Below are 20,350 nucleotides of genomic sequence, written 5' to 3'. Positions count from 1 at the left end.
GGTATCAGCTGCAAAGGGCCTTGGAAGGCAGTTATTTCAACGTCCCTACCTACGTTTCGATTTTAAAACCTCGATTATGATTAAAAGTGCACAGCTTTCCTCAGTAGCCCCCGTTAACATTAATTTACCCTTGCCATGAGAGAACTCAGAAGCTGAGTTGGAGTCGGCCCTGGTAGGAGGTGGCGTGTGGGAGACGAATTCCGCCAGCCGCGAGCAGCGGTTGGGACCGTTAACTCACCATTTCTCAGGACGCCAAGCTGGGGTTGGCGGAGCACCGAATTGAAGAGCATCAGGGCAGGGGGAAAAGGCTCGGATGAGAGAAAAGTCGCAGAAATGCCTCCAAGTCCAGCAGAAATCGTAGCTTTCGCCTCTCAAAACACGACTCGTTATCGCCTCCAACTCCCGCCACTGTAAGAAGCCCCGGCCGCCAAACTCCGCGCCAAACTGACGTCACGCTCTTTGATTGGCTTCCGAGCGGCGTCGGGGCGCCTTAGAGTCACTTCCCCCTTCGGATCCCCGCCTCCTTTTCTCCCAGCCGCGGGAACCGGGAGTCCAGGAGCTCCGTGAGCGCCTGCGCAGGGGGCAGGAGAGGCGCCGGCGAACCGCGGAGTGACCAGGGCGCATGCGTAACAGGGCTTGACAGCGCGCGGAGGAAAAACCAGCAAGAAGGCGTCGGGAGAAGATGGCGGTCCTGGGGCTGCATTTGCAATCTTTCTGACTAGGCTAGTCGAGTAACTGTTCGGGTCATGGCATCAAACTCAACTAAGTCTTTCCTGGCAGATGCCGGCTATGGCGAACAGGAACTGGATGCCAACTCTGCCCTTATGGAATTGGACAAAGGTATTCAAAAGAGCGGGCTGAGTGGTGAAACGGCATGGGGGAAAGTGGCGCCACCAGGTGGTGGTAGCTTTGGGAGAGGCCGGGACAGCGCATGCGTACTTCGACGCTGGGCGGGGAGTGCTTTTGCTGGGGCGTGGGCTTTGACCCCTTCGGGATGTTGCAAGAAATTTGCAGGATTGTCTGATAGGCCTTACAGCTGCTAACCTAGTAGCTAACTCTACTGAGGGGCCCGTTTTGACCACTTGAGAGAACAGTCCTCGATTTCCTTTTCTTTTTTTCTTATTTGAGATGGAGTGTCGCTCTGTAGCCCAGGCTGGAGTGTAGTGGCGCGATCTCGGCTCACTGCAACCTCCTCCCTGGTCCCGGATCAAGCAGTTCTCCTACCTCAGCCTCCCAAGTAGCTGGGATTACAGGCACGAGCCACCGTGCCTAGCTAATTTTTGTATTTTTTGGTAGAGATGGGGTTTCACCATGTTGGCCACTCTGGTCTTGAACTCCTGACCTCGTGATCCGCCCGCCTCGGCCTCCCGAAGTCCCCTGATTTTCTAGGTAGTGACAGTGGCTAGGGTCTAAGAAACACTACAAAGAAATTGTGAAGTTGGTTTTCGGTTGATACCAGGTCTTCATCAAATGTGCTGAATAGTAATCTTGCACCGACTTTATAGCGATTCATTTGATTACCGTAGTCCTGGTATCTGCGGTTTACAAGGCAGACTAAATATGGCCAAGATCATACAGAAAGTAAGGGCCCTGCTCATTCTCTGCAGACAAGTTTCAGGGGTTCTGTTTCCTTACAGGGAGCAGCTTGGTGTAGAAGGAGCTTTCGGGTTACACTGAGTTAAGTTTCAATGCCGCTAATTTTATGGTTAACTTCATGTGGCCTCGGTTTATCGTCTGCAAAGTGGGTACAGTACCACTGAGCTGGCAGAATTGTTGTATTAAGTGACTTAATGGTATGCCAAAGAAGCATTTAGTAAATGCGGAAGAGATATACCTTCCTTCTTTGATATGGATGTGGGAGGCAAGGTCGGAAATTTGTCAGTGAAGAACTCGAGTAGTAGTATGAAACCTTTGTTTCCTATTAAGGATTTTTATTGTACGCGAACTATTTTGGCAGCTGGTATACAATTAAATCTTGATTAACCGTAGCCAGTGTATCATGTTGGAGAACTGGACTAGAACTCAGAAGGATGTGTCTTTAATTCCCCTTTGAGCCACTTCTCAGTTTTCTGAGTCGGACACGTCTATTAACTTTTTGAGACTCTTTTTCTGTTTGTTTTATTTTTTAAACTGTAAACATTTTTAGTGGGTTAGTTTAAATAAGAATTTCTCAGGCTTTTAAAAAACCTTTTACCTCCTTTTGATAAACGCAAAAATGTCACAACGCCCTAATGGGATATTCTCTTGGTTGAGTTTCCGTATCTTTAGTGCGCCCTTATCAACCAAGAAAATGATATTGAGTTTTTCTTCCTTTACCAAATCTATAGGGTTTTTCTCCTCTGAAAAATAAAATTGTAATATTAAATGTGTTTTTCAAACACTCTTCATTCTGATACATTTCTTTCTTATTCCTCAGTGAAAATTACAGGTCAGGATAACATCTAATATCCCTGCCAGTTCTAAGGACATTTTCTGCCATTCTGGTCCAGCTGAGCTTATCCCATGCTAATATTAGTATAGTGGTTGTGGAACAGGGATCAGATAGGGCACTGAAGAGGAGTCTAGAATTGTTTAATCCCTAGAATTTTGCAGTTGTAAGAAAAAGACCACAATTTTTCCTTTTAAAAGAAAAGTTGAAATGAAAATATTTTATACCTGTAAGAAAGATATCAGGTGTCAATCTTAGACACAATGTAAGTGATCATTTTCACTCCTCCCAGCAATGCCTTGCTTGAGTATTTTACAAATGAATCTCAGGCTCAGAAAGATAACTTGCTCTTTTTCACCTCATGATACAGTACCTTTTAAAGCTGTTAGGAAATTAAGTTATAGCCAGTTTCATTTAGAATATAGTCAAGTATTTTAAATATTGAGTCATTTCATCTTTTACCTGTTAAAGCATTTCTGTTTTGTGAGCTAAAGGTCAGAAGGCTCCAAGTTCCAACTCTCTTTTCATTCCCAAACTCCAAGGAATACTGTTTCTGAAATATCTCCCCCACCTCTGCACACACACTCAGATACGTGGCTTTGTACTAGGAACATGGTAGTTAATGAAACAAAACAAAGCTCCTGCCCTTATAGAGCTTACATTCTAGACAGCAGGCACAGACCCTCAGCAAATACAGCAAACATGTGACAGTTAGTGATATATATTATAAAGGGAAATGAAGCAATGAAGGGCACTGGAGAAAAGTGATCTGGGGCTGGAGTTGATTTCTTATGTTATGAAGGATAGTCAAGAAAGGCCTTCTCAATCAAGTGGAGGAACAGCAAGTGCAAAGGCCCTGAGGTGGAAACCTGCTTTGCATGCTGTTATCTGGAGCAAAGTAATAGACAATGATTATAGAAAGATAACCAGAGTCCAGTTCAGGTAGGGCCATGCAAGCCATCAAAAAGACTGACTTTCATTCTGAGTGAGATAGGAGACCACGGAGGATTTTCAGCAGGTGTGTGAGATGATCTGATCCCTTTGAAAAGGGTCAGTCTGGCTACTGTGTTGAGAATAGACTGAAGTGGGGAGGGCCCGGGACCAAAGTAGGGAGGCCAATGAGAATGCAACTATAACAATCCAGGAAAAAGAAAATAGCGACTTGGACCAGGGTGGTGATATTGAAAATGTGTGAAGTGCTGAGATTCTTGATACATTTTCAAGGTAGAGCGAACAAGATTTGCTAATGAATTAGATGAGGATGTAAGAATAAGTGGTCAACAAAACTTAAGAGATTTTTGGTCTGAGCTACTGGGAGGGTGTAGGTATTGCTGTTTACTGAAATCAAATCGGTTTGGACATGTTAAATTTGAGATATCTCTTAGACATCCAAATGGAAATGCGTAGGCAGTTATGCATAAGATGTAACCTTCAAACTCTATTTTAAAGAAATATTTTGTGGCACTGGTGTCCTTAGAAACACACTCGGAAAATGCTGCTATCCATAACCTGTTATATATTTATAAGCTATTGTACATCATTCTGAGTCTGTTGAGCAAGCACTGGCAGTAAGTTGATTGTTTCTGATCTCTATAGGAATAAGTGAACACTATTTTGAAGCTGACTCAATTCTATTACTTCTGGATGTAGTTAGTAACAGGAGAATAATAATTTATGTGATAGCCATTCATTTACTCAACAAATATTTACTGACCACCTGCATTGTGTTAGGCTCTGTTCTCAGACTAGGGGCTATATTGGCAAACAAGACATCTTTAAGGAGCTTGCATACAAATGTAAGGAGATAGACTATGCTAGATCAAATGTGACGCTGTTAGTCAGGACAAGAAGTTGAATTTTATGCAGAGTGCAATGGGAAGACATTGAAAGTTGTAGGCTGATGGCCATGCTAAGTGAGCTTCTCTAAGGCTGAACATACGTAAGCAGAGTTAAGTGTCATAATCAGATACATTACAGCTTATGTTTATCTGACACATTTCATGGTATAATCATTACGCACAATTGGCAATATAAAGGATGCATCTCACAAAAATTAGTATAACTTTTTCACCAATATAACTTCTTAGTCTTAACATTTTTAGATCAGCTGATGGGAGGTTATCCTGATGATTTGGGAAAACTTATGCAAGATCTCCTTCCCCCCCGGAAAAAGAGGAGTCTCTAAATGACATTGTTTAGCCTATCTGCTTTCTGCAGTGTTGACCTTAGAAAAGATGAGGTAAAAGCAATGGGGAACAGAGAGGTGACTCTCATACCCTTTCTTGAAGCTGGTGCAATGGGAAGGGAGGAAATGTAGAGCGTAGAGTTGCTACTAGAGATGCTGGTGAATGTAATGCTGTGTGAAAAACTTGATGGTATGCTTAAATGAAAAATGTAGTTATGAAATAGAGAAACGATGTGAATGAGGACTACTATCTCTACACTCGAATTTTCCCTAGACACTGTCACCTCACCTGTATTCCAAAATACCTGAATTCTCAGACCATCAAAAAAGATTGTCAAAAAAGACCACAGATTGCTTTTACATTATCGATATGGCTCAGATGTTGTTGGTGTTGCAATAAACAAATATGAGGCCTTTGGGGAAGTATCTTCATAGCCCCTCCTGAAGAGAAGCCTAAGCAGCCTGATTTGTTCCAGGTTACTAATTCCATACCATAACTGACGGTGTCAGAAGTAGTCATGTGACCCACACTGAGTCAAATTATTTCTCCTGAGAATCTCTGCTGCCAGAGCACACTTAGTCTGAGAGTGTTGAGAAGTGGACCTAAATCATGTAGAATTAGGCCGGGCCTGGTGGCTCACACCTAGCACTTTGGGAGGCTGAAGCGGGCGGATCACCCAAGGTCAGGATTTCGAGACCAGCCTGGCCAATATGGTGAAACCCCATCTCTACTAAAAATAGAAAAATTAGCTAAGTGTGGTGGCAGGCACTTGTAATCCTAGCTACTTGGGAGGCTGAGACAGGAGAGTCAGTTGAAACCAGGAAGTAGAGGTTGCAGTGAGCCTAGATCGCGCCATTGCACTCCAACCTGGGGGTCAAAGAGTGAAACACCGTCTCAAAAAAAAAAGTCATGTAAAATTCAGGCTAAGGTGAGACACTGGGCAACTTAATGCCACATTAAAAACCAGCAGCCTGGTTGGTAATTCCCTGATGGGCTATGAACTAATCCAAAAATTCAAGGGCCTTCTTCAATTTTTACTGAAACCCACAGTCTCATTCTTCATATAACTAAGATCTACTGTGTTGGAATTTGCAAAGTGAGTTATTAAATATTCCTAGAAGTTGGTATTCATAAACTCAAATTTGTTTAGGATTATAAATTAGTATTCTCACATGTACATGCTGGATAACATTGCTTACATCTCACCATGTGCAATTACAGACATTTTCTGAAATTTGGTGAATGGATGCTGCCTTATTAATGCATCATTAGTTTTTACTGTCATTTTACTTGTTTCTATTTCTGCTTTTTAAATATAAATCAAGGCTTTGCCATCATCAGTTTTTTAAGCGGTGGGTTACATGCTTGTGTTCATATTTCTACCCATCTTCCCCCCCCCGCCCACACATTTTGTTAATGTGTAGACTTTAAGATATGTATGTGTAAATGGTTCAATTTTGAATCATCTTCATCTCTTAGCTAAAACAAATGTATCTCACAAATTCTCCTAAATTGTGTTAGTTTGGTAATGCTTTATTTGTGGTGTTCTTTGTAGTGGACGTTAGTTATGTTGATGGTTGCTTAATATCTTTTGAACGCTCCTTGTGCTTAAGGAATGTCGCACATCATGAACTCTGTCAAGGTTGAAGCAGAAACTCATTTCCTAGTTTCCCTTGCAAGAGTGCAGGATCTGATCTAGGCTCTGCCAGTCAGGCCTGCCTCTTTCACACTGTGCTTTAGAAGTTAGAGATACAAGAAAGAAGAGTTGAGGTGTCCACTGACAGTTTTGCCCTGGCAGCAGAGGTGTTTCTAGTGTATAGCAGCAACAACAATGGCTACAATATTCCTAGATGACAACAGAGCTAATTTTTGCATCTGGTGTTTCTTATCAAAGGCAGGGTTCCTCCATCCAATTGGTTTGGCAGTGTGATATTAGGTGTTCCTAGAAATTTAGCCTTAAAATGTTTCTTAGTCTTTTAATAAATGCATTTTCTGCCTAATAAGCCAGAGTTAGCTTCTGTTGCTTGCAGCTAAGAACTGCTGATTGATGCTACTTGGAGATTTGTGCTGTTTTGAAAACTTGATTAATATATATCCCAAACCCCAAGTGTATCATAATTTATGGCATTCCTCTTTAATTCCCTAGAATTTGTCACCTCAGAATTCCACCATTTAATCACTAATTTAAATGCCTCATTCTTGAATCTTAATCTCTTTCTTTCCAGTTGCTTGCTAGAGATGCATTTTAGCATAATGGTTAGCACTATAGCTTCTGGAGCCACATTGCTAGAATTTGAATCCGAACTTTGCCATTTATTAGCATTGTTGTTTCTTAGGCAAATTGCTTAACTGGCCTGTGCCTGTTTCCTCACCTTTCAAATGGGGAAAATAATGGTATCTAATATATGTGATTTTTAGTGAGACTTTAATACATGTAAAGTGCTTAGTAGAGTGACTGGCACAGAATAAGCACTTCATCTGTATTGTCATTATTGTTATGATTAACTGCTATTTTGGCTAGTCTTTATTTTCATTCAGACCTTAATATATCACCGTTCTACTTTTCTATACCTGTTTTATTTCTTTATTTAGCTTAGATTTCTTGGTCTCTTATTTAATTAACTTCATTTACTTTCTTACCAGTACTTTAAATTCTCATCCAGAGTTCCATTCTACTCATGTATTCCCAAAGGCAGTCAAAAATTGCTGCTGAAAGTCATACAGTGGAATACATGGCTATCATCATAAATGATGGCCAAACCTACACTGACCTTCAACACAGACCTGCAGTACTGTAATGTTTCTGCAGTACTACTGTGTTTCTTTGATCAGGCACTGCTACATCCTTCAGTAACATTTCAGATCTTTTACTTTTCTAAAACAAGAGATCCTGGGGTTTTATGTGAAGTATGATTTGTAAAACTTGACAGTGTGTTGCAAATCTTGGAAAACATTGTGCCTGTCAGATAAAAGCATTCTGAGGACCAAATTCAGCAGCCTAGTAGTTTTCAAATTCCAGTATAATCAGTGTGGGCAGGCTAGTGAAATAAGTTACCAAGTGGCAGAAGTTAACTTGAGAATCTAGATGCTGGCCAGGTGCAGTGGCTCACACCTGTAGTCCTAGCACTTTGGGAGGCTGAGGCGGGAGGATCATCTGAGGTTGGGAGTTTGAGATCAGCCTGGCCAACATGGTGAAATCCTGTCTCTACTGAAAATGCAAAAATTAGCCGGGTGTGGTGCTGCACGCCTATAATCCCAGTTACTCGCCAGGCTGAGTCACAAGAATCTCTTGAACTGGGAGGCGGAGGTTGCAGTGAGCTGACGTCGCACCATTGCACTCCAGCCTGGGCAACAGAGTGAGACTCTGTCTCAAAAAAAAAAAAAAAAAAAATCTAGGTTCCAACCTTTTCAAAGCAGTTAAACATGCCTGGGCTTCTGCCCATGTATTTAGCAGGTTTGGAGTAGAACCTCTAGTATAGATATTTTTGAAAAACTTAACAGATGTTTCTGATGCAGAACCAAGCTGAAAATCAGTAGCTTAGCAAAATGCTCTGCACATTTTAAGTGCAAAATAAGATTAGAATAATGAATGCTTTATTATTGCCAAATGAATTTTGAATGAATAAATGATTTACGGCCTATTTTAGTTCCCCCGGTCTACATGCATGTTGCAACTGAGTTAAGCACTGTTTAGGCATAGAAAAGGAAGAGATTTTTTTTTTTTTTTTTTTTGGTGGAAGAATAAAAAATATAGATATGGCAATCACATTCCTCCTTCTTAATCTTGTCTCTGGGCTTACAGTAGTATTCTTATGATTAGTGGTCTTATAATCAGGGCATTCTTCCTGTAGCAAGCAACATAAATAAAACGTCTAACCCCTCTTAGACTAGAACCAGAATGTGCTGAGCTTCTATTTTCCTATGCTTGCAAAACTGGCCTGGAGCAAGGAAGACGAGTATCATACTACCCCAACCCAGGGTTGTCGCTAAATAATAGACCTTTAAAACACTTCTTCCTTCTTTTTACCTTAGCTCCTATCCTTCAGAGTCAGCCTGACTTCTCACTTCCTCTTTCCTAAGGAGAGCTGCCCAGAGCAATCTACAGAGCATTATTACTATGAAACTACCAACATCATTTTTCACAGAATTAGGAAAAAAAAAAAAAACTCTTCTAAAATTCATATGGTACCAAAAAGGACCCTAAATAGCCAAACCAATCCTAAGCAAAATAACAAAACTGAAGGCATCACATTACCCAATTTCAAACTATTGTATAAGGCCACAATAACCAAAGCAGCATGGAACTGGTACACACACAGACACATAGACCAGCAGAATAGAGAACCCAGGCATAAAGCTGCACACCTACAGCCATCTGATCTTCAACAAAGTGCATGAAAATAAGCAATGGGAAGAGGACTCCCTGTACAATAAATGGTGTGGGGATAGCTGGCTAGCCCTATGCAGAAGAACGAAACTGGACCCTTCGCTTTCACCATATATAAAAATTAACTTAAGGTGGATTAAATATTCAAATGTAAGACCTCAAACTATAAAGATCCTAGAAGAGCACCTAGGAAGCACCATTCTTGACATAAGCCTTGGGAAAGAATTTATGACTAAGTCCTCAAAAGCAATTGCAACAAAACCAAAAGTTGACAGGTGGGACCTAATTAAACAAGAGCATCTCCGCAGCGGAAGAAACTATCAACAGAGTAAGGAGACAGCCTACAGAATGGGAGAAAATGTTTTCAAACTCTGCATCTGACAAAGGTGTAATATCTAGACTCTATAAGGAGCATAAACAATTCAACAAGCAAAAAAAAAAACAAACCCTATTAAAAAGTGAGAAAGGGACATGAACAGACATTCTCAAAAGAAGATGTGCAAGCAACAAACATGAAAAAGATATTCAAGCAGCCAACAAACATGAAAAAATGGTCAGCATCAGTAATCATCAGAGAAATGCAAATTAAAACTATAGTGAGATAGCATCCCATACCAGTCAAAATGGCCATTATTGAAAAGTCCAAAAATAACATGTTGGTGAGGCTGTGAAGCAAAGGGGATGCTTATATATACACTGTTGGTGGGAATGTAAATTGCTTCAGCCATTGTGGAAAGCAGTTTGGAGATTTCTTTTTTTTTTTTTTTTTGGAGACGGAGTTTCGCTCTTGTTACCCAGGCTGGAGTGCAATGGCACGATCTCGGCTCACCGCAACCTCCGCCTCCCGGGTTCAGGCAATTCTCCTGCCCTAGCCTCCTGAGTTGCTGGGATTACAGGCACGCGCCACCATGCCCAGCTCATTTTTTGTATTTTTAGTAGAGACGGGGTTTCACCGTGTTGACCAGGATGGTCTCGATCTCTTGACCTCGTGATCCACCCGCCTCAGCCTCCCAAAGTACTGGGATTACAGGCTTGAGCCACCGCGCCCGGCCAGTTTGGAGATTTCTTAAAGAACTTAGAACTGCCATTTGACCCAGTAATCCCATTATTGGATATATATCCAAGGGAAACTAAATCATTCTACGAAAAAGACAAATGGGTTCATGTTTATCTCAGCACTGTTCACAATAGCAAAGATGTGGAATCAACCTAGATGCCTGTCAATGATGGATTGGATAAAGAAAATATGGTACCTATGCACCGTGGAATACTATGCAGTCATAAAATATGAAAACACGTCTTTTGCAGCTGGAGGCCATTACCCTAAGCAGATTAATGTAGGAACAGAAAACCAAATACTGCGTGCTCTCACAAGTGGGCGCTAAGCATTGGGTACACATGGACATAAAGAGAGGAACAATAGACTCTGGGACTCTAAAAATGGGGAGGAAGGGAGAAGGGAAGAGTTGAAAAACTACCTATTGTGTACTTTGCTCACTACCTGGGTAATGGGATCATTTGTACCCCAGACTTCAGTGTCTCAGTATAGCCATTAGCAAACTTGCACATGTACTCCCTGAAACTAAAATAAAAGAAAAATGAAAAAGGAAAGGGCCAGAGTGTTGTGAAAACAGCTGTACAGTTTTATATTCCCACTAACAATGTATGAGAGTTATAGTTACCCCATATCCTTATTTGCACTTGACATCATCAGTCTTTTAAAAGTTTTTGCCATTCTAGTGAATGTGTAGTCATATCTTATTGGAGTTTTAAATCTTCATTTCCCTGATGACACTGCTAAGCATCTGTTCATGTGTTTATATTTACCATCTATATTCCTTCCTCAATGAAATTTCTCTTCAATTCTTGTTCATTTAAAAAATTGGTTTGTCTTACTGAGTTGCAACAACTGTGGATGAAGTCCTTTATCACATATGTGTTTTGTAAATATTTTCTTTCAGTATGTGGGTTGTCTTTTCTTCTTAACAGTGTCTTTTGAAGAGCAGAAGTTTTTAATTTTGATGAAATTTAACTTACTACTTTTAAATTTTATGGTTTATTTTTAATTTATTTTTTAATTTTATGGTTTATTTTTTTAATCTAAGAATTCTTTGCCTAACCCAAGTTCATAAAGTTTTTCTTTATGTCTTCTTTTACATAGTTTATAATTTTAGCTCTTACACTTAGGTCTGTGGTTCATTTTGAGTTAATTTTTGTGTATGATACAAGTTAAGGGTGGAGGTTAATTCTTTTTGCCTGTGCTCATCTAGTTTTTCCAGAATCACATGTTTAAAAGATTATCCTTTCTGCATTGAATTATGTTGGTAACTTTGTTAGATCATTGATTTGAGAACTTTCTTCTTTCTTAATATAAGCCTTCAATGTTATCAATGTTCCTTGAAGCACTGCTCTAGTTGCATCCCGTAAATTGTGCTTTTATTTTCATTCAATTCAAAATATTTTTCTAATTTCTTCAACTGTGGGTTGTTATTTAAATTTTTTTTTTTTTTTTTTTTATATGGGATCTTGCACTGCTGCCTAGGCTGGAGTACAGTGACACAATTGAGTTCACTGTGGCTTCAACCTCCCAGGCATAAGTGATCCATCCACCTCAGCCTCCCCAGTAGAGCTGGGTCCACAGGTGTACACCACCACACTTAGATTTTTTTTATTTTTTATTTTTGTAGAGATGAGGTCTTACTATGTTGCTCAGGCTGGTCATGAACTCCCGAACTCAAGCAGTCCTGTCTCAGCCTCCCAAAGTGTTGAGATTACAGGCATGAGCCACCATGTCCAACCACCTATGGGTTATTTAAACTTGCATTTTTTTCCCCAGTTTTTAATTTAATTAGGAAAACATAAATTGTATGATTTCAGTCCTTTTAAATTTGTTGAGGTTTGTTTTGTGGCTTTGAATATTGTTAACTCTTACCGTTAAAACATTTTTTTCATTATTATGTATCTAAAAGTAGTGATTTCCAGACTACTATTTCATATACCATTTTTACTTTTAAAAGCGTAATGAATATAGTTTACCTGTTTCTTAAGAATGATGATTTCTTTATTATGTAGTAAATTAATATTTGCTTATTTTTGCTTTGTAGCCACAAATATGCAAACTGTTCTTCCCTCTCTGTGCTTTTCACAGGCCTAAGATCTGGCAAACTTGGCGAACAGTGTGAAGCAGTTGTTCGCTTTCCCAGACTTTTTCAGAAGTATCCATTCCCTATTCTTATCAATTCCGCATTTCTAAAGTTAGCTGATGTTTTCAGAGTTGGGTAAGTCTTTTTAAAGCCTCAATATCCTGAAATACTTTGTTCATAGTTCTTGTTTTATATTGTGGTCTTTTTCTTTTTGCCTGTTAGGACTTCCACCTTGTTAGTTACCATTAGTGGACACACATGACTGTGTGAGATTTAATGATATTTAAAGCAAAAATGAGTATAATTTAGAGAATATTTATTTGGGGAACAGAATAAAATTAAGATAACCTTAATATTTTACTGTATAATTCAGGAAAATCTGTGGCTTTGTACAGATTGCTTTTGATAAGTTTTGATTTAATTTAATAATTTATTGTATAGCATGAGATGCATGTCTGTGAAATACCTGAAACATGTAAGCACTGAATACATACCTGTTTGCTTTTTCTCCCCCTACCCTTCCCGCTTCTGCTGCTTTCTGCCATTCTCTGTGCACTCATGTGCTCATATGTACACAGTGCCACACCTGAAGGAGAAAAGAAGTTGTGGAATAAGCCCAAGAGAAGAGAAAGACCATCTGACTTCCTGGCCTTGGTTATAATTTGAGGAGATTTAGTTCTGCTCTAGAGCTTCTCCTTGTGTCACTGCCATTTTGGTGTCTTGCAGCAAGATTATAGCATAGCTGATTGCTCATGCTTGGTGTCTACCTAAAGTACAAACTTTAGGTAACTCTTTTAGTAGCGAGACAAATAATGATAAAATTGAAAAATATTTGCATGTTGCTAAAATTGAATATCACTAGTGTTGCTTTAGTCCCTAATTAAATATTACTTTCTAAAGCGACCTAATTTATTTTATTTGGTTTTTTCCTAGAAATAATTTCCTGAGGCTATGTGTTCTTAAAGTTACCCAACAAAGTGAGAAACATTTGGAGAAGATTCTAAATGTGGATGAATTTGTGAAGAGAATTTTTTCTGTGATTCATAGTAATGATCCCGTGGCAAGAGCCATCACACTCCGGTATACTGTATTATAATAATTTACTGTAAGATTATGTGAACTGTAATTATGTACAAAAAAAGCAACATATTTACATTTTTCATTTTGAATATTAGAAGTTGGTTTTGGTTTTTTGACTAAGAGTCAATGCAAAAATGTGATAACCATCGTGATCTGCAAATGCTTTTTAGTTAACATGTATATTACTGTTTTGTTTATGAATTGTTGCCTAACTTATGTTTGAAATGCATCTCTATGTAGGTAGATGTTCTGGTCAAATAACTTGGTGGATCTTAATATAGCTTAGCCTCAGCTTATTTTGAACTTTGCCTTCCTGACCTTGTACTTAATGTTTTCTATTAGTTTTCTATAGTTTTTCTTGATTATGTGATCATTTTTAATGTGATAAATCATATTTGATCTCATTGGAGAACATCAGATAAAACCACTATAGTTTCTGTAGCTTTTTCTTTTCTTTCTTGGCATGTTTAAAAAAATTTATTTTTTAGAATTTCGTTTTGTAAGTTTTATATCCAGCTTGAACCATGTTATCTTTTTAGCTCTGCTGTTTATAGAGTTATAACTATAACTTTTTATATTTTTTGCAATTCACTTTCCTAAATTTTAGGGTTCATTTCTGATCTACCCGCCCAGACAATCTTTTTAACTAGGAAGTTCGGGATGTCACATCGTCCCTGAGTGTCCTTTTTTCCACACCAGGAATCAGTTCTTCCTTCTTGTTCAGAATTTAGTGCTTTTGTCATTTCTTTGCCTTTTGAGTGATTAAACTGAGTAGTATTTGATATTTTAAAGTCAGTTAATTGATTTTTATCTTTTGAAAACGATATTCAATAGATTCTATCTATCTATCTATCTGTCTGTCTATCTATCTATCTATCTATCTATCTATCTATCTATCTATCTATCTGTCAATCGATGGAGTCTCACTCTGGCACCCAGGCTGGAGGGCAGTGGCATGATCTCAGCTTATTGCAACCTCTACCTCCTATGGTCAAAGCAGTTCTCCTGTCTCAGGCTCCCGAGTAGCTGAGATTATAGGTACCCACCATCACACCTGGCTGATTTTTGTAGTTTTAGTAGAGATGGGGTTTCACCATGTTGGGCAGGCTGGTCTCGAACTCCTGACCTGAGGTGATCTCCCCACCTTGGCCTCCCAAAGTGTTGGGATTACAGGCGTGAGTCACTGCACCCAGCCCAGAATTTAAGATATTTTTACCCTTTACTTCAGCAAATAAGCCCATAGGAATTTTTAAAAGAAATGATTTTTTAAAGTTGGTGAATATGTGTCTGTAGATGATTATAGTATCATTTTTGTAGAATGAAAAATTGAGGAAAAATCAACATGGTAATAGTTATTTGTGGACTTCTGTATAACTTTTAAAGAATAAAGTTGAGTTGTGAGTGTACATTATACTAAGGTAGAAAGATACTAAGTTTTAAAAAGTAGTCAAATAGTATCCATTTTGTCAGTTAATACTAATATATATGTTTAGGCTCAGAAAAAAATCTAGAGGAATACATACTGTTAACAGTGATTATCTTTGGTAGAGTCATTTGGTTATAGATTACAAGAGGCTTTTCCATTTTTTTGTAATGTTTGAATTGTTTTTCACAAATGTGGTTTTTTTTTTAAATATCAAAAGGTAATAGAGAAGAATGGAATTTAACTGGTGGAATGAAATTCATAAATACTTTAGAGCTAGCCTGAATATTTTGATAAGAATGTAGATTAATATTTCGTTGTTATTCATTTTGCATGTTTTCCCTTCTTTAAGTCATGACAATTGAGTCTTGCCTCAATTCTTTTCTTAAGCATTGTGGTTATCAGTAAAACCAACAATCTCTAGAAAGCTTCCAAAAACAAGGATCACTTTAAAGGAAAAAAAAATTAGATTGAAATCAGATTTTTCGACAGAAACACTTGATGCAAAAAGTATTAATGGAAAATTGAGCTAAGAATTTTATATCTAATCCAGATTTCATTTAAAAGAGTAGTGAAATAAAAATACTCTCAGGCATACAAGGCCTTAGGAGGTTTTCCATATAGGACCTGTTTTGTAAACATTCTTGGAGGAGGTACTTATTAGGAAGAGAAAAATTAAGCCGGAAGCAGTGGGAATATGTCATTAATTGTGTTGTCAGTATTACCCTGGTCTAATCTTTTCTGTTATAATAGATTAATAGTAATTTGTTTTCTTTTGAAAAATGTATAATTTAAGAACTTTTCAAATTAAATATATATTATATGTTTAGTTTTTAGTATCTTGCTTATAGGAATAGTACTACTTATTTTTAATTGACTATAGTTCCAAGAAATAATTAGGTGATTACATGTCATGTTGGAAGGTTATTTAGGATGTTGACTTTGAAGGAGGTTGTTGTTGTAGGAAGATTGTAGGTTTTATTTACTGCAGTGTTTTGCAGATTGCTAAAATTTATGCCTTTCTGCTGAAAGAATTTTTCTAACTATTTTCTGTGGTTTATATTACAAACAATAGATTTGTTTCCTTTCTAAATGTTTAATTTTATTATAACATGCGCTGTGTTTTCCAAACTTTACCTTCCACACCTTTGTGGATTCTGGTGTGATCCACAGGGGTGTCCTCAATCTCTGTTTTCCGAATCTTGAGGACATTTGACAATCATCATACCACTGTTTACTGATGTGGAAAAAAACAGATTGGGAGGTCTTACTTTTTTACTTTGTGTATCTGCTTAATAGTGAAAATGCTGTATTCTTAATGTTTTGCTGAAATAGACTTCTTTATGCAACATTGGAAAATTGATATTTTGATGCTTTAATAATTCAGAAGTTTCCTTTCTGGGCTGTTTCGTACCTGGGATGTACTTCAAGGTGATTGTTAAAAATTTTGCTTTTTAGACAAGCCATTTTAATTTTTCTGAAATATTGAAGTATGTAAAAGTGTTTAAAATTTAAGTCACTGATTCCTAAAGTTATGCTTTATTAACTGGAGTTACTTGGAATTACCTATAAACTTTAGTTTCGATAATCAGGCTTTGTCTTGCCTCTTCTGTTTCTGACCTTGACTTTATTGTATATCCGATCTTCTTGGGTTTCTCTGTTTCTGTAGGATGTTGGGAAGTCTGGCATCAATAATTCCTGAGAGGAAGAATGCTCATCATAGTATTCGTCAGAGTTTAGATTCACATGATAATGTAGAAGTTGAAGCCGCTGTTTTTGCTGCTGCAAACTTCTCTGCACAGTCAAAGTAAGCATATGCCTTTTGATAATTTGGCTTCCCAAGAAAAGTTTTTGAAGGAATAGCTGATCAATGTATATAAACTCTAAGAGATACAGGAAAGTGTAAATGTATATTTACCAAGAAGGTTTACCTTATGTTGGGGAAACAAGACTTAAATACTTAAAATAGAAAATGTAAGTAAAAATGTTGGCATTAATTGTAAATGAAATGGGTTTCCAGAAGGGCGAGATCAGCATAGATTAGTTGGGGAAGGCTTCGATGGGTAGCAGAAGCTTTGGTCACTGAGGAGCTTCTTCCAGACATATACATCTGTAATACTAAATTATGTACTTACTGTCGTCTGATGTTGATTTGTTTTGCATTAGAGCTGTACACAGTTTGGCAAAGTTAATGACTTGAATTAAAACCAATATTAACCTATTCAGAATGTTGTGTCTTACACTGTTGTTTTACAGAACAGTATTTTTTTGGCGGAAGGATTAAATGTTGACCATGGTTTTATTACCATGTTTGATTGGCTTGTTTATCCTCTGTAAAAGAAAATATAATATCCCCTCAACTGATAGGAAAAGTAGCATTGCCTTCTGGAGTGTGTTTTGGTAATATTTGACCCAGGAAATTCACTTCCAGAATTTATTCTAAGATATCAGCAATATGTACTGATAATTATTTGTATGGATGCTAGGTGTAGTGTTAACTTGTAACAACAAAAGAAGCAGCCTAAATTTCTGCCATTGAGCTTAAATAATGATATGATCATACAACAGAATATAGTAACAGCTTAAAACGAATGTTTTTAGAAACATATTTGGAAACAGGTGTAATATAACAGGTTTGTTAAAAAAAAAAAAAAAATCCCTGGCCGGGCGTGGTGGCTCATGCCTGTAATCCCAGCACTTTGGGAGGCCGAGGTGGGTGGTCCACGAGATCAAGAGATCGAGACCATCCGGCCAACATGGTGAAACCCTATCTCTTCTAAAAATACAAAGATTAGCTGGGCGTGGTGGTGTGCACCCTGTAGTCCCAGCTACTTGGGAGGCTGAGGAAGGAGAATTGCTTGAACCCGGGAGGCAGAGGTTGCAGTGAGCCAAGATCGTGCCACTGCACTCTAGCCTGGTGAGGGAGCAAGACTCTGTCTCAAAAAAAAAAAAACAAAAAACCAAAAAACCCTAATAGCTTATGTAATGTAACAGATTTGTTAAAAAGAAAAAATGCCCTAATTGTATTTATGCAATAGAAAAAAAGACTAGAAGGGTATATATCAAAATCTTGTCTCTGGGTGGTAAGATGGTATACAATTGTTATTTTGTTTTTGTTAATTTCCTATATTTTGCCGTGAACAAGTTTGTTTTCTAACCAGGTGAATAATAATTTTTTTTTTTAGCATAAAAAAATACTATTTATGGACAGGCACAGTGGCTTACGCCTGTAATCTCAGCACTTTGGGAGGCTGAGGTGGGTGGATCACGAGGTCAGGAGATTGAGACCATCTTGGCCAACATGGTGAAACTCTGTCTCTATTAAAAATACAAAAAATTAACTGGCACTTTGGGAGGCCAAGGTGGGCAGATCACAAGGTCAAGAGATCGAGACCATCCTGGCTAACATGGTGAAACCCCATCTCTACTAAAAATATAAAAATTAGTTGGGTGGGCATGGTGGCGCGCACCTGTATTCCCCGCTACGCAGGAGGCTGAGGCAGGAGAACTGCTTGAACCCGGGAGGCGGAGGTTGCAGTAAGCTGAGATCACGCCACAGCACTCCAGCCTGGCGCCTGGCGACAAAAGACTCTGTCTCAAAAAAAAAATAGCTGGGTGTGGTGGCAGGTGCCTGTAGTCCCAGCTACTCGGGAGGCTGAGACGGGAATCGCTTGAGCCTGGGCAGCGGAGGTTGCAGTAAACTGAGATCATGCCACTGCACTCCAGCTGGGCGACAGAGCAAAACTCCGTCTAAAAAAAAAAAAAAAAAGGTATTTACATACTCTTCAGCTATTTTTTTTTTTTTTTTTTTTTGAGATGGAGTTTCAATCGTGTTGCCCAGGCTGGAGTAGAATGGTGCAGTCTTGGCTCACTGCAACCTCCACCTCCAGGTTCAAGCGATTCTTCTGCCTCAGCCTCTTGAGTAGCTGGGATTACAGGCATCTGCCACCATGACTAGCTAATTTTTGTATTTTTAGTAGGGACAGGGTTTCAGCACGTTGGCCAGGCTGGTCTTGAACTCCTGTCCTCAGGTGATCTGCCACCTCGGCCTCCCAAAGCACTGGAATTATGGACGTGAACCACCATGCCCAACCCCTTCAGCTATTCTTAAGAAACCTCCAGAATTCCAGGAATTCTTATTGAAAAAGTAGATAATGCAAAGCATATAATTTTTAATTTCACAGATCAAAATTAATAGATGTAGCAGTAATTGTTGATCAGAAATATCTGAATAAGTACAGTTTCTATTCGTGCCTTTGAAAATAAGCATTTTGTTTTTCTTATTGAGAGAATCATTGGTATTGAGAGGACTTTAAAAAATTTCAGTAGCACATCTCTTAACTATTAGGGTTCATTCTGAGGAATGCATTGTTAGGCAGTTTCATCATTGTGCAAACATCGTAGAGGACACAAATCTAGATGGTATAGCCTATTACACACCTAGGTTATGTGGTGTAACGTATTGCCCTTAGGTTGTAAACCTGTTTCTGTGCTGAATAACATAGGCAATTGGAGCACAGTGGTATTTGTATATCTAAACATAGAAAAGGTTCAGAAAAAATGTGGTATAAAAGATCAAAATGGTATGCCTTTATAGGGCACTTACCATTAATGGAGCTTGCAGGACTGGAATTTGCTCTGGGTGATCAGTGAGTGAGTGGTAAATGAATGTGAAAGCCTAGGACATTACTGTATACCACTGTCGACTTCCTAAACACAGTACACTTAGGTTTCACTATATTTTTAAAGTTTTTCTTTATTCAATAATAAATTAACCTTACCTCACTATAACTTTTAACTTTTTGACTCTTTTATAATAACACTTAGCCTAAAATACAAATATATTGTATAGCTGTATAAACATAATTTCTTCATATCCTTATTCTATAAGCTTTTTTTGTTAAAATGGTGTTAAAATTAAGACAGCTGGGCACAATGTCTCACACCTGTAATTCCAGCTACTTAGGTGGCTTGCGGTGGGGGCGGGGGGTTGCTTGAGCTCAGGAGTGCAAGACCAACGTAGGCAATATAGTGAGACCCCTCAAAAAAGAAAAGACAGACATACATACATTAACCTAGGCCTATACATAAATCAAGACATCTCTGGCCAATATGGATTTTTCATGTCTGTGGTAATCTCGAGGGTGCTGTCATATATGTGGTTTGTCATTGACCAAAACGTTGTTATGCTGCACATGACTACGTTTATTGATTAGGAGTTGTACCTAGTGAATAAATATCATCTGATTACCACTGTCAAGGTGTCAGTGCTTCATAAGCTGTCAGATTAAATATGTACTTCCAGTGGTTCCAAAAATAGTTTTCTAAATTTAGTTTCTAAATTTGTATGATAAACTTGTAATTTGCTGATAAAATTTTGTAAATGAGACTCATTTTTAGTTCAGTTTTTTTCTTGTGTTATTATGAGAAGCTAATTTTATTTTAGCTGTGTAATTATTGGTCTTGGAAAATGATTAAGACCAACTAGCAGAAGCAGCAAGATTCTTCACCTTTGGAATTTATGATTATAAACATCTAAATTAGCAGTTGATGTAGAAACAGTTTTTAATATACATGCTTCAATATGATATGCTTGTAATTTATTATATTAAAAAATACCAAATGAGTTTCTGTCACCTAGGCTGGAATGCATTGGTGCAGTCATGGCTCACTGTAGCCTCAAACTACTGGACTCAAGTGATC

General features: G+C 38.3%; 2 protein-coding genes across 3 annotated transcripts in view; one reads left to right on the top strand and one right to left on the bottom strand.

Annotated features, from left to right (window-relative positions):
* Positions 1–626, bottom strand: part of DTL (denticleless E3 ubiquitin protein ligase homolog) — a 61,272-nt gene extending 60,646 nt beyond the window's left edge. Inside the window, exon 1 of the mRNA XM_032289161.1 lies at positions 239–626. Within this exon, the coding sequence (XP_032145052.1) occupies positions 239–290 (52 nt within the window). The 5' untranslated portion in view covers positions 291–626. The remainder of the gene's footprint in view (positions 1–238) is intronic.
* Positions 623–20,350, top strand: part of INTS7 (integrator complex subunit 7) — a 96,361-nt gene continuing 76,633 nt past the window's right edge. For both annotated transcript variants that reach the window (XM_032289160.1, XM_032289159.1), the window contains exons 1-4: positions 623–840; positions 12,150–12,279; positions 13,078–13,224; positions 16,317–16,454. In XM_032289160.1, coding sequence (XP_032145051.1) covers positions 747–840; positions 12,150–12,279; positions 13,078–13,224; positions 16,317–16,454 — 509 coding nt within the window. In that variant the 5' untranslated portion in view covers positions 623–746. The remainder of the gene's footprint in view (positions 841–12,149; positions 12,280–13,077; positions 13,225–16,316; positions 16,455–20,350) is intronic.

The sequence above is a fragment of the Sapajus apella genome, unplaced genomic scaffold (assembly GCF_009761245.1).
Source record: "Sapajus apella isolate SASKATOON/1434 unplaced genomic scaffold, GSC_monkey_1.0 scaffold22, whole genome shotgun sequence".
NCBI lineage: Eukaryota > Metazoa > Chordata > Mammalia > Primates > Cebidae > Sapajus > Sapajus apella.
This window is presented reverse-complemented; position numbering and strand designations above follow the sequence as displayed.